Source organism: Limulus polyphemus, unplaced genomic scaffold (genome assembly GCF_000517525.1).
Source record: "Limulus polyphemus unplaced genomic scaffold, Limulus_polyphemus-2.1.2 Scaffold937, whole genome shotgun sequence".
Classification (NCBI taxonomy): Eukaryota; Metazoa; Arthropoda; class Merostomata; order Xiphosura; family Limulidae; genus Limulus; species Limulus polyphemus.
In genome coordinates, this window is record NW_013666547.1 from 173,483 (window position 1) to 188,329 (window position 14,847).

At 31.7% G+C, this 14,847-nt stretch overlaps 1 protein-coding gene across 1 annotated transcript in view; it reads left to right on the forward strand.

The window, feature by feature from the left end:
• LOC106461341 (clathrin heavy chain 1-like) overlaps positions 1-13,329 on the forward strand; it is a 72,861-nt gene extending 59,532 nt beyond the window's left edge. Inside the window, exons 24-30 of the mRNA XM_022388209.1 lie at positions 3,851-4,007; positions 4,988-5,106; positions 5,492-5,773; positions 7,564-7,845; positions 10,254-10,475; positions 11,692-11,767; positions 12,076-13,329. Coding sequence (XP_022243917.1) covers positions 3,851-4,007; positions 4,988-5,106; positions 5,492-5,773; positions 7,564-7,845; positions 10,254-10,475; positions 11,692-11,767; positions 12,076-12,179 — 1,242 coding nt within the window. The 3' untranslated portion in view covers positions 12,180-13,329. The remainder of the gene's footprint in view (positions 1-3,850; positions 4,008-4,987; positions 5,107-5,491; positions 5,774-7,563; positions 7,846-10,253; positions 10,476-11,691; positions 11,768-12,075) is intronic.
• Positions 13,330-14,847: the final 1,518 nt, after the last annotated feature.

Sequence of the window (14,847 nt, forward strand, 5' to 3'; positions counted from 1 at the left end):
CGCTTGTGTTAGCGTCAGTATTGCTACGTAAAACTGAAATTTCTAGAAAACCTCCACACGCTTATAAATATAACCAACGCGACGCGCCTAAGGGAGAGTATCTATTATTAGTTCGCTATTGTCAGTGTGCTATAAACTTTGGAAACTATAACTGTGATTGTTATAACGCTTATCAAACGGAAAACTTCATGTATTTGACCAGGGGCATTTACAAAGTTCGAACATTTCAAATCATTTAACTTCAGTGGATTCTCATCGGACATTAGTATTTTTACGAAAACATTATATAAATTCATCGTAGAAAACTCGGCGTGTGTGGCTGGTAAATAACGAAGGACGAAGCTAGCTAGCTCCCTGTTAAGTGAATTATACCTACGTCAACTCGTAATCAACTCCTCATCGTGAGCCCTCGATAAGATAGAGAAGAAATTCCAGACTAGAAAGAAGACATTATTTTGGTTGTAAATTGTGAAACTTTTGTTTATAAATCATTGTTTGTAATAACTATATGTAATAACTGTTATTTAAATTGTATTGTTGCGTGTATATTAAAACGCATTTGTGTTAAAAAAGAAAACTGTGTGTATCAATCTTGTTGGCAAATGTCATAAACTGACTATACATCGGCTTTTACTTAACTGCTAAATCCAAAGTACAATTTCACTACTAAATTTAAAGTATCGTTTAGCTCGGTTTCAGACCATTTGAAATTCTAATACGTAACAGATAAACCAAGAGAAAAACAAAAGGATTTGGTTTGTATGGTTTATTGTGCTATATGACATAATAAGCAGGTATTTTCAAACATGGAGGGAGTGTTGGTTCAGTATGTTGCAGTAAGTGCTAACCAGGGAATAACAAATATAGAATAGCTATATGCTTATTGAAAAATATCAATTGATAATACCAATTGATAATTTTGGAATAACAAACTTAGAAAATGCGTGAATTTGGTGTGATACACCATAGAGTAATAAAACAATAACAAACGTTAAAAAGTGTGCTTTGTGGGATATACATGTAGCACACAATCAGGTAATAAGAAACATGAAATAAGTGTGGTCTTAGTGCAATATACACGTAGCACACAATCAAGTAATAACAAACATTAAAAAGTGTGCTTTGTGGGATATACATGTAGCACACAATCAGGTAATAAGAAACATGAAATAAGTGTGGTCTTAGTGTGATATACACATAGCACACAATCAAGTAATAACAAATATGAAATAAGTGTGGGCTAAGTGTGTTATACATGTAGCACACAATCAACAAAGTACAAACGTAGAATAAGTCTGGTTTTAATCTGATAAGCCGCATGCTCACATCGTCGCCTCAAATATGTATGCACCTAACCAGCGAGCCATCTGTCTACGTACACACTAACTGATCCTTACGGATTAGCACAGTCAGCTACAAGTCAGTCACTTGGTCAATAACAAGATATTATGTGGTCAGTATCCGCTATTAAATTCTAATTTGTTTAGAACTCAAATACTCTTCTTTGAAAGTCAAAGGAGCCTCGAAAAACTTAGCCTACAGAGAACAAACGCACGTAATCAATAGTGTATGTTTATGTAGTCTGGAAGGAAAGAAGTACGGGACTGTAAAATACATTTGTAAACATTTCTGGTATCTTTTTTCTGAAGATACTTTAGGTCCGCAATCCCTTCCGTGACTAGTTTAGGATGTCAGGATTTTTTGCATGACAGATCCTTACCACTAAGCAACAAAACCACGTCATGGACTAGGTTATTACATTTTTGGAAATCTGACCATCCCTTGGGGTGGAACTCTGACGGTGGGTATCGTAAAAAAAGTATGAACAATAATAACTCTGCTTTATCATACAAAGTAAATGAAACACGGGTGTTATAAACTTCGTAATTACTGGGTATTTACCATATTACTTCCTAAACACTAGTATATTTTTCTTTTGGTATAATTAATTTAAAAAATGTTGCTTCAAATTTAGTTTGTCTTGCGCTGTGAATAAATTATTTGCATCTGGAAAAAGTTAATAAAACATCTCATAACAAACATTAAACGTTTCTTTTTGTTGTTGTTGTTTTACAACACCTTACCAAGATAAGTGAAATACTGTACGAGCGACTCTACGAAACCTAACAGTGTTCGTCTGCTTCAAAGTGATTAATATTCACAACTGCACAAAGAGTGCTTCAGATGTTTAAAGTCGGTCATGCTGTCAGTTTTCCTTATATTTCATGAAAACAGCTGTTATCTAAATATAAATCTACTACAAAATTAAAAATAACTTAGGTTACTGTATAGACAGAGCAAACGTGTCACGTCAGATTTAAGGATTTTAAATATTTCACTAAAGCGATAATGTGCAAAACAAGGACTCTTAAAAGCGTTATGTACTGATAGCAAAAGTTTAAATATATCTATATTTACCAAGAGGTACGGGTGCGGCCAGATGCTGCTATCAACATTTGCCAAGGAACTAGGAATTACCACTATAGAAAGGATTAGAGCAACAGAAGACATGGAGGGATCAGTGGAAGACCATGCTCATCAACGCCCGGCACCTAGAGATTGAAGAATGAGGACCCTGTTTTAAAATTACGCGAAACATTCAACTATCTTTAGGCATAACTTTGTTGTTTTAGTGTTTGTTTGTTAATATGTCTTTAGAAACAAGGGAAATACATCAGAGATATGTAGCTCACAGACTTATTCCATATTTATTACTTGTGTGCTATGTGTGTGACTGATTTATAAAGCTAGAAAAGTAAACCAGAAATGTTCTTATTTAAAACAATACAGACGTTTTGTTTGTTTGTTTCTAGCTAAGCACAAAGATAACAAAGGGGTATGTCTGCTCTGCTCACAACGGGTATTGAAACCCGGCTTCTAGCGTTGTAAGTCCCTAGACATGCCACTGTGCTACTGGGGTGGCAATACAGAAGTACACACCGCCACTCTAAAAAAATTGTAATTGGAGTGTGATTCCAACAGATACACCCTTTGTTGATAAGGTGTTAAACCAAATAATAGTTCACATTCATGCTATGGATGTAAAGACGTGAGTTTATAAACAGAATTAAAAGCCATGTAAATGTTATGTGAAAATAAAATCTAAAAAAGTAGAACAACTGTTAACAAAATCACTTACACCAGGATAAATTTTCAATAAGAAAACAATTTTATGAACATATTTTTTTCTCTCCAGAAGACAGTAACTCTTCAAAATGTATGCATTTACAATTAAGTTTACTTCCATAGGATATGGCTTTTCAAAAATATTACTAATTGGTATTTTATAATACTGTTACGACAACGCAGGTCACGTGACTCTTGTATCCCGCCACTTCCTTCTCGAACCTTCATGAAATGTCGGGAGACTACTAGATTGGGGTAGTCTTGTATATATATATATATATATATTACTTTACATGATAAATAGGCAACATGTGAAAAGTAAAAAAAAAAAAGACATGAGAAAAACATTGTTTAACAAACTTGAAGACTTAGTAAAACAAATTGATATTTGCGTATGAAAGCATTGTAATGTTTTCTGATAATCTGCCATATTTTTTAACATTTGCTTACTAATTTAAAAGTTATAGCATGAAAACTATAAGAAGCACAAAATGGTTCCGAGGTCAGTCCCCGGGACCGAGCCCAAGCTGAAAGAGTTAAATATGAAGAACAATTCTCCAACTAACCCTGCTTTTAAACAACATGTATGAAATTGTTTAAGTGTTATAGTAAATTGTTATTTAGGCAGTTGGTTGTAATATTATTTATTAATACTTTAAGAAACCTAAATTTGATAGCATGTTAGTTTGCTACAATTTCAAGTTTAAATTTCTCTGTTTCTTAGGTGTGTTTCGCATGTGTGGATAGTGAAGAATTCCGCCTTGCCCAGATGTGTGGGCTTCACATAGTGGTACATGCTGATGAGCTAGAAGACCTCATCAACTACTATCAAGATAGAGGCTACTTTGAAGAACTGATTAGTCTCCTAGAAGCAGCTTTAGGTGTGTTCGAAACCATTTATTTTGTTTTATTTGTTGCTTACTACCAAAGCACTTGTTGGGAGGTCAGTGACTCTTGATTAAATCACTCTTACCTATTGTTGATACTATATAATATTCAAATGGCGATACACCTATTATGTCATGTTCTAGTTCTGCTTTTTCAGAGAATGTAAAATTCATTATGTAATTCATTAGAATGATCCTTTGGAAAAAAAACACATTGTCACCTTCAAAATACTGAAACTACAGGAGTAGTGAATATATTTACTGTTTATTCTGTGAATGGTGCAGTTTAATATGGACTGTTGTTTTAATGTACAGAGCCAAAGATACAGAAAGCTCTTTGACATATCCCTATAAAGTGAAGGCGTACATGTGGAATTGGCTGCAAAAGAGGGTTCATGGATGATCATTAACAGATATCAACCCCTCTTAAATATGCATGGCTTGGTCCTATTTTCATTATCCTTCTGGTTTTGATTGCCAGCTAATAGCTTCAGTGGCCAAATTGGCAATCTATTATTGAATGGACAGTGTAATGTTCATCTGTAGACCTATCTTTGCAATCAGTTATTTGTAAGTAGTATAGGATTTTTATGCTCTTCAAATGTAATACAGTTCCCCAGTTGTAGAGCAAAATACTTGTACACTCTAGGCACATGATAACATCTTTGAAAGTTAGTAGCTCTAAAAAAGATTTTCAAAATATTCCAATAGTAATGCCAGTGTGTGTGTATGTGTGTTTAAAGATAAGTGTTAAACTGAGCTTACTGTTGCTCATATTTTAAACAACTTATTAAATGTGAGACCGAATACCTTCGTGAACCACATAATTTTTGAACTACTCAGTGGTTGCAAAAGTTATTTTGGATCAGAGCCCTTGGTATCTTGTAATTGGGCCATATATTTTGTTTTCCATTGATTTAGTTGTTGTTGTTTTACAGTTTTCCTTCTTTTAATTGGTAACTTCTGAACTGTAGGTCTAGAAAGAGCCCACATGGGAATGTTTACAGAATTAGCTATTCTGTACTCAAAGTACAAACCTTCCAAGATGAAAGAACACTTAGAACTTTTCTGGTCTCGAGTCAACATTCCAAAGGTAAGTTTTTTATCTGTTTTATCTTTTTATGAAAGCATTGTTTTGCTGATTTATATGTAATTGTACATTCCCAGAAAGGATCGTGAAGCCTTTAATTTCTTTGATTTGTAATTAAATGTAATATAAAAGACATAATTTTTTATATAACTCTATCAAAGTTATACAGAATTTAGTATTTTCTTCAGTTTTTTGGTAAAAACAAAAAGAAAAAATTAAAGATTAGTTGATTAACCTGTTTCTCTAAGCTTGGCTTATTTGGGAACTAGGTTGATTTAAAATATAAGGATTAAACCATATCTAAAGTGATGGACTTACAGTAACATAAGATTTTATTAACTGTATATTATGCTTGTACATTAAAATAACTCGAATTATCAACTTGTAGGTGCTGCGGGCAGCAGAACAAGCTCACTTATGGGCTGAATTGGTGTTCCTATATGACAAGTATGAAGAGTTTGACAATGCAGTTGTTACTATGATAAACCATCCAAGTGAAGCATGGCGGGAAGGGCACTTTAAAGAAATGATAGCCAAAGTAGCAAACATTGAGCTCTACTACAAAGCCATTCAGTTTTATCTAGATTACAAACCAATGTTACTAAATGATTTGTTGCTTGTCCTGTCAGCACGAATGGACCATACACGAGCTGTGAACCTTTTTACCAGGGTAAAGTTGAACTTTATACTTGTTAGTGAAAGCTTAAAAACTTAATTTATATTCTACACTGTTTAGTAGAAAACTAGCTCAGTTTTTGACAATAGCATTTTTTGTGAAACATGGAAACCAAACCATGAGTGGATAACCCCATGCATGAGTATTCAGAAGTGTAAATAAACAGCCTCATTCAGTAGGTATAAATAACTAAATAAACTGTTTCTTCAGATGTGAATTCCATTTCAACTTCTGAAGTAATCTTTTCTTCGCAAAAGTTTGGGTATCTTTAATTGTGAGCCTTATTCTCTAGTTGTTATAAAATACACCACCTTTTATGGTGTAGACTTTGTATGTTAAGAAGTAATCATGGAGTTTTTCTTAGCATAGTTTTCTCAAACCAAATTTGGGAAAGGTCAAAATCATGCATAAATATTCAACATGATTTGAATAGTTTGGATGTACAATTTTCACATCAACAAATTTTGAAAAATTGTACTTCCTTGAAGCTTACTGGTGTCTAAGTTATACAAAACCTGGATAATAGGCATAAGTAAAATTAAGTAAATAAATAATGAATCTTTGGTATGAAAGTGAAAGTCTTTTTCTCTGTTTTTAAAAAAATAAACACTGATTTTTATTGCAACATAACTTGATGCAGACCAACAAACTATTTATCCCTTTCCAATACAGTATCTTGTTTTTTTTTGCAAGGTCAAATGACATCACTAATCTTTAAAAATTCTGTTTGGTCTCTTCACTGAAATCACCTACAGAAAAAAAGCTAACTGAAATGTTCATATTTAGAATTTTGTTTTGATGTATATGTTACTGATGTTGCTTGCATAGATAAAAGTCAACATACAAAACAAAAATGCATACCTCTGGTCTTCATACATGTTTATTACTTATTTACAGCTTAAATAGTTTGAAAACAGTGAATTTTTCAAGTTTATGGTGTCAGAATGTGAAAGTCAAGTGACTACATTTTTTGTTCTACAACTACCAAGTGTTTAAAAGTAGTGAAATTATAAATATATTGTCTGAAAGTTGGAAGTGTTTTTCTCCTGGCAATCTTTCTATTGTACAGTTCCTTTTTTCCCTCACTAGATTTTAAATTGTTAAACTCTTAATTATTACATCAGAAGCCTTCTTTGATCACATTTTCAAATCACCTAACTAAAAAAAAGGGTTTTTATATGAAATAATTATTTTGAAATTTCTGTTTTTCCTTTACAAAATTTCGTGTTTGTTATTTGAAACTGTGAAGCCTTATCATGGAATTTGTCCTTGCATGAGCTTAGGTTAAGAGAGGAATATTTTTGAAATTGCTGTATGTGATTTCTGAGAGGACTGCATAAGTAACTTTTGTAAATTAAATAAGATAAATACTATACATTACTTTTAATAATACATTAGGATATTTTACTAGAAACTTTCATTAAAATTGTGTAGTGCATTGAATCATTATGTCTGTGATTGTATAGTCACTAATAATAATGTGAAATTTAGGTTGACAATTACAGGTATGTGGTATAATGGCATAGTATACAGGTGTCATGTAGTGCTTTCATATCATTTATAATAAGATGAATATAAAAATATTATGTTCAGTATTGCTCATTGTTTGAAGTATGTGTTTCAGATATAATTTCTTTGTGTATGATTAATTTTTTTAATGCAAATATAATGCCAACTTGCTGAAAAAGGTATATTTTAAAGTTTATAATTTGCTTTATTGAAGAAAGTACTACTTGTTTGATAGCTTTTTCAACCATATCTTTTTTCTTTACTAAACATCATAGGTAAATCACCTACCATTGGTAAAGCCATACTTGCGTTCAGTTCAGAATCTAAACAACAAGGCTATTAATGAAGCTCTCAATGGTCTCCTCATTGATGAAGAAGATTTCCAGGGTCTTAGAACATCCATTGATGCTTTCGATAACTTTGACAATATAGCTCTTGCTCAATGCTTAGAAAAGCATGAACTCATTGAATTCCGACGAATCGCTGCATACTTGTACAAAGGAAATAATCGCTGGAAACAGTCAGTGGAACTTTGTAAGAAGGATAGGCTATTTAAGGTATTTGCTGTTCACATCTTGATAACAGTAACTTTGATAAGGCATAAAAATTCTATATTGAATCCTTAAGGTCTGAATCAGTAAAAGCTACTAGTAATAATAGTAGTAGTTCAAAGCAATCATTCACATCAGATTCTGTTGTTAGATGTAGTTTATCTGTTTTAGAAAACTGGCATGATTTTTTTGCTGCTGCTCATGTGGTAATATATGTAAACAGAAAATTGTAAGAAATCAAATCAACCTGAAATAGATTGACTGAGTGCTGGTAATTCGCCCCAAACCGAAGAAAAAAAACATTAAAAAAAGAGTAGATGTTTGTGTGTGATTTGCATCCTGTGATGAAACATTTTCTTAAAAGTGTTAAAACCACTTAACCTTATGACTACCAGCTACTAATTTTTTAGTATGTAACATTGCTCTCGTCGTATTTCATTCCGAAAATAAAACTAGTATATGAAATAGTTTAAAATTTGACAAGAACATTTCTAAAAGTATGTAGTATCAGAAAAATACATTTAATTTTTGGTACTATTTCTAATAAAAAAAATTCGTTATTTAATATAGTTATTTGCAATCTCACTCTAAATAGTTCATCTGCAACGTGATTTTTATATGGAGTATGAAAATACTATTTTTTACAGTTTTTATATTTCATTTGTATAATCTCTAAAATCTCATAAATGATTATTGAAAGTTTTTTAAGATAAATATTTATATTTTATTTTCCTTTTTCTTTACTATATCACTAACTAGCTATTATCATCAACATACAGTGCCATGAAATGTTTCAAATTAACAAATAAAAATACGTACATACCTTTCAACTCTACTTAGAAATACACTAGGATAATCGTATTTTTCTTGTATGCGTAATTTCACGTCTTTATCTTTTCACTTATAGCTTATTTTAAATTTTCCTTTGAAATTCTTTGTCTATTATCATTTATGCCTATAGATCAGCTAATGCCCACGAGTTTTATAAAAGTATTTCATCAGACACCATGCAGAGGCATGTTGCAGAAACAAGGTGGCACTTATATATACCATCTTCTTTATAATCTTTCACAATCTAGGTTACAAGTTAAACTTATAAAAATTATTAAACTATCAAATATGATTTTTAAAACATAATATATAATTAACTAAAATTCAAAAATAAGACCTAAATACAGTTTGTCTCTAACTATAAAATATTTAGGTAAGAAACCACCATAAGTGCTATAGTTGATCAAGCGGACAACAATACGAACAGCAGTTACATGTACACCGTGGTGAAAACTACCTGCCAATTTGAAATTAACCACTGGTAGAGTGTAGCATAAAGCTTGCTCTTTCTAATGACTATGTACACTTGTGGCAACTAACTACATGTACATTGTGAATCTCAAGGCAAGGTATAGAAGGTGGGCATGGCAACCATCAAGGGTTGTAAAATGTATATCTGTTTCCCAGGGAACTCGGCTGCAGACTTTGGATATCATATGTAAAATAGGTCATACTCATGTACATTGCCATCATATGTGGCAAAGAGTGAAATGCTGCAAAAGTCAATATTTTTCAAATCATGTGACACGAAAACTGTAGTTTTAAGTATTTTTTGGAAAGGTTAGATTAGGAAAGATTAGGTAAAATAAGTAATAATATAATAAAAATATATCACGAGGCACGCACGAGAGCAGCTAAGAGTAGCTAATAGGTAATGTAATTCAACAGCATAACATGAGCTGTATGTTCCCCAAGTGATTGACAAGTTATAATGGTACGAATAGTAGTTAAACACAGTTCAAAGAGCAATAAAACTTAATTATAAATAAGTGTATACTGTTACAAGTTTAAAGCTATATAGGATAAACGGATGTAGTTTCATGTTATATTTGAAGTCATTCTAGAAATAAAAAGAGGGTAATTTGAATTTTAAAAAAAATTTTTTTAGTTGTTATGAGGTTAGTATAGAGTTAGGGTAGAGAAAATTACAGATAAACTATAAAGTTTTACTGAAAACAAACACCTAATTTATTTAGGAGGTTTTAGAGATTACACAAATGAAATTTGAGATTTTTTAGATGAAGAAAAGTATTTTTAATCTTAACATGAAAATTACTTTGCACATGGACTATTTAAAACAAATAGTGTTGAAATACTCTATATTTACAGACAAATCTTTATTTTATTAAAAATACTTCACTACAAAATATGATTTTTTGTATGTGAAAGACTTATAATGTTTACTGAAAGACTGACAAATTTTGTTCAAATATACACATTATATTAAAAGTTAGTAGTGTCAAATCTATAAAGACTTTGAAGGAGTACAAAGAGGTCACGTGGTCGATCAAATTGACCGAGCCCGTATAGAGAGTGTTAAAAGTAACTATATGAACACCTTTTTTTTTTTTATCTTGTGTTAGGATGCAATGGAATATGCTTCTGAGTCTAAGATGGCTGATATAGCTGAAGAACTGCTGGCCTGGTTCCTTGAGGAGAAGAATTATGAATGTTTTGGTGCATGCCTATTCTATTGCTACTATCTTCTCCATCCTGATGTCATTCTGGAACTCTCCTGGCGTCATGGAATCATGGACTTTGCCATGCCCTACTTAATCCAAGTCCTCAAAGAGTACATCACAAAGGTACATCATCATTTGTTGCTCATAAGATATTATTTAATAATATTAAATATCTTTTCTGTAATCAATAAAAATGAAAAGATTGTTTCTGTGAACTGAACATGATGTTTTATGCTATAACCTTCTACACTTCTGTCTGAGACAAAACATTTCTAAGCTTTTGCTTCTACCCAGGCTTATGAGTTGTCCAACCAGAAAGAAATAATATGCATAAAGAAAAAAAAGACTTTGATAAGGCCCAGTTGAAATAATGAAATTTATTGGAATGAATCATGATTTTAATGTTTTTTAAGGTGGTAAGAATATGAAATAATCGTAAAGCAATAATCATGAATATTTTGTATTTAAATGTATTCTCTGGTGGCTATGATTTTTCAATCAAAGGTCTAAGGGCATTATGCATTAGTCCATCTTGTGGAAAGCTTATAATGAAATATCTTGTAAATTATCAAAACTAACATAAATGGATATCTTATGAAAGCAGGGTTTTCTGTTTGAATTTTCTTTTTATTTAATTAGTTTTTCTGAAGGATGTGTAAAAATCTATTAGACTATAATTCTAACTCTGTACATTTCAGTTGTTTTTATTTTGTAAGTGATTTGAGATAGGAAATCAGAGAGAAATCTAATTTTAATGTTGTCATGTGCCTTCATAAAAAAACATATGGAAAGGGTGAAGTAGGATCAACAAAAGAATAGAAAACACTCAATTACCAATTAATTTTTACCAACATGAAATAAAAAACAAGCTGACTCGGAGAAAAAGCTTTAATGCTTTTAAAATGAAGAAAATACTGAAAAAAAGAGCAAAGACAGAAAAAGGAAACAAAGTTATCTAATAACTAGAAACATTAAATAAGTTAATGATAAATGAAATCATGGTGGTATCAATTTCCTCAACTGACTCCATCAGTAGGTATCTTTTTGAATTGTTAATTTAAGTTAGGTGTGTTGTTGTTTTTAGCTAATTTACTAAAAGATTTCAACCATCAGAAATAGATGAATAGATTTAATCATTAAATTTACTTGTGTATGTTGTTTAAAGTATACTTCTACATACCCTTGGGATGCTAGGCTGTAGAAAGAGTATAAAGTAGGCCTAAGAACAAAGTATAGTATTTCAAACATAGAAGTTTGTGCATGTTCTTCAGTTTGCTTGTGTACTATAAGTACCATTGAATAGTTAATGTAGAATAATTGAATATTGCTTGTTGTTTAGGTGGACAAGTTAGATGAACATGAAAATGAAAGATTGGAAGAATCAGCCCAGAATGATCAAAAACCAATAGTTTATGGTAAGTTTAGACATTTTTCTTAAGTTATATTCCACCATATATATATATATATATATATATATATATATATATACACATATGTAAAATACTAAATTAATGAAAAACAAATTCAGAAGTTATTCTACTAGCTTTGCAAAGGTTGTTAATTCTGTCTGACTCCTAAAGTTTATTGCTAAGAGGTTTAAGAATTTTTGGTAGTCTTGATTTTGAAATATTCAAATCAGGAATGAAAAATCTTAATCTTAAAAAGTACAAAAAATGAGGTAGAAACTATTATGTTTTAAAGTTGTTGTTTTTTGTCTATTTAGCTCCTGAACCCCAACTGATGTTAACTGCGGGCCCAATGATGATGGGACCAGGGTATCAGCCTTTTAACCAACCTGTGCCAGGCTATCAAAGCTATGGGATGTAGTCTAATGTGACCCATTCCTCTCAGCTTCAGAAAAACATTACCCGTGGGCGAGAGCTAAAGCTCAGTCCATATTGCTTCAGTTAATAGTTTGTCTAGGCTTCTCCTCATTGAAGTGTCAGAGCTATTGGCTGTAGGTGTTACTTGTGCCACAAGTTTATTCCTGCACAGATAAAACTATTTAGTGATTTTTGATTCAGTCATCATGGAATATTGGAGTATTTTGTATGTGACAGCAGGGGACACTGTTCACTGAAGCAAGGAGCAAGACTGAAGAGTGGAGGAGACTGTTTTGTTTTTATAAGCAGTATAGTGGGTGTACAGATCTAAAGATAGTTTTTTGTTGATACAAAGATAACACGTTTATGTAACTTTCAGAGTTTGTCAAGTGTAAATCTTGAGGACTTGACCATTTTGTGGTGTCCAGAAAATTGTTCTTGATTGAATATATGTTGCACTGTGAAAGAAATTGCTTATCCTGAATTATATTATTGTGAAAGATGTGTATAACCAATTGTTCCAATCTTCCTTTTTTGCTGTTGTAATCCTAAATTCAGTTAATAATAAGTGTATGTTTTAAGGGCTTTTCTTGGTCTACAAATATTAAAGATTTTAAAATTTGTTCTTAAAAAATGATTTTCAACTATGATTTTGTTAGAAATACATAACTGGGTAGAATGGGGTGGAAAGGAATTCCATGGTGTAGTTTCATTTAAAACTATTGGATTTATTTTTGAATGTACCTTAATCAGTAGACTAAGAATTAGTCATTTGTTGATTAATCAAAGATATAAAGAATGGTCAAAATATCTAGATTATTGAATTTATCTGATGTTTTGTCATAGAAAAAATAATAATCAGGATTTGGATAGGAATATGTGTCTGTAAAAAAAAAAAATGAGAGAGAGAGAAAATTTAAGAGAGAGCTTTTCTTCTGATGTTACACTAACAAACTATAATTCATTCTTTCCAATCACCATCATTAACTATATATTTCCTTGTCCGTGAACTGTATTTTCCAACCTAGGTTTAGTTTGAAAGCCAAATTGTCTAATCAACCCTAATGATTGTTGGACCTATGCTATTGCAGTTTTCCTGTTATGTATCTCACTAGTATGAGACCATAAAATTAATAAAAATGTATGAAGCTAAATGAGTGTGTGTGTGTGTGTTTAGTTTTTTATCTTAATCAAAATATTTGGAAAATGAGTTTGTAATAAAGATCAAAATGTAAGTATTATCTGGGTAGTTTTGTAGTATGATTTCACATTTTCTTACAATTGTAAAGGATCATATTAAAAGGTTCTTATTGCCTGGTTTATGTTCCCATTACCTAAGGTATGGAAAACTTACTTAATTTTTATTTAACAGGAAGTTAAGGCAGAGAGGATAGTACTTGAACGAAGACTTCTTTGGACTGTACTTGCCTTATTTCTTTTTGGATGACCTTTCAAGCTGCATGCACAGAGCTTCATCGGGTCAGATGAAGTATCCAATCATCTTACTCAGTTATTAAAAGTAAATTTTTCATCTCTGTATGTATTGGTTTGGATTTTCATCCTTTATTGTTTGTTGTTACATATACAATGATATGAGGATGCACCATCTTATGCAACTAGAGTACAGAGTATAAACACAAGTACCTTTCTGCTAGGTGATAAAAAGTAAACACATAGGATAAAAAATTGTGAATGAATCAAAGTACATGAAATCCTGTAATCTGAACACTTTTGGAAAGTGACATAGACAAGCCTTTAAAGTAGCCTGGGTACTACTAAGGCATGCTCACATGTAGACATGACTTTGGTCTGGTCTCTTCTTATGTATGCAGAACCTGCTTAAGTCTCTCCTAAAAATTTAGTTTTCTGGCATTGCCTTGTATGTAATACATCAAAACAACTAGCCAGGTTATCCATTCTATGCACAGGGAACATTTAATCTTTAAAACTAAATGATATATTTAATTATGTTCTAACATGCGATTCAATCAACTCTTTGCAGCAATCCTAATGCAAAAACTTTTTTTTTTTGTTCTTCAGCTCCTGTATAGGTCAAACTTATCAGGGTTGAATTTCTGAAAAGTTAAAAGACTATCTGGTGAAAGTGCTAAGGTTATCAGATTTATCATATTGAGGTTTTCATGTTGAAGGTAATACTTTTTCTTACTTATGTCTTATGAAATATATTTTACATCTGTGTAATATCAAATTTTTTCAAGGAGTTTGTTACCTAGGCTGGACTTGACTTAGCATTTCACAGACACATTTGCAGTCTGGAAGGTCTAAGGTTCAATATCACGATTTAACACAGAACACACACTGCACTTTTAGCAGTGATTTTAAAATGGCTGATTTAGGAGAGTCATTACAAACCTCACTGTGATAGTTGTATATAGAAGTTGATGTAGTGTCTGGCCTGTGCATGCTCCTTGATTCTTGTCCCAAGGGTGCATGTCATTGAATCAATACAGAGAGCTCTGTCCTGAAAAGTTAACTTAGATTATTTTTGCTCTTCAGCTGTAACTGTGGCATTTTTGTGCCCAAGATTCAAAATCTCTTCAACATTTTTGAGATGATTTTGTTTTGTAAGTGCATTACAAGTGTGATCAACATATATTTTAGAGACTGAAGGTTAATTTCAGATAGACATGACTTCAAACAATTAACTTCAT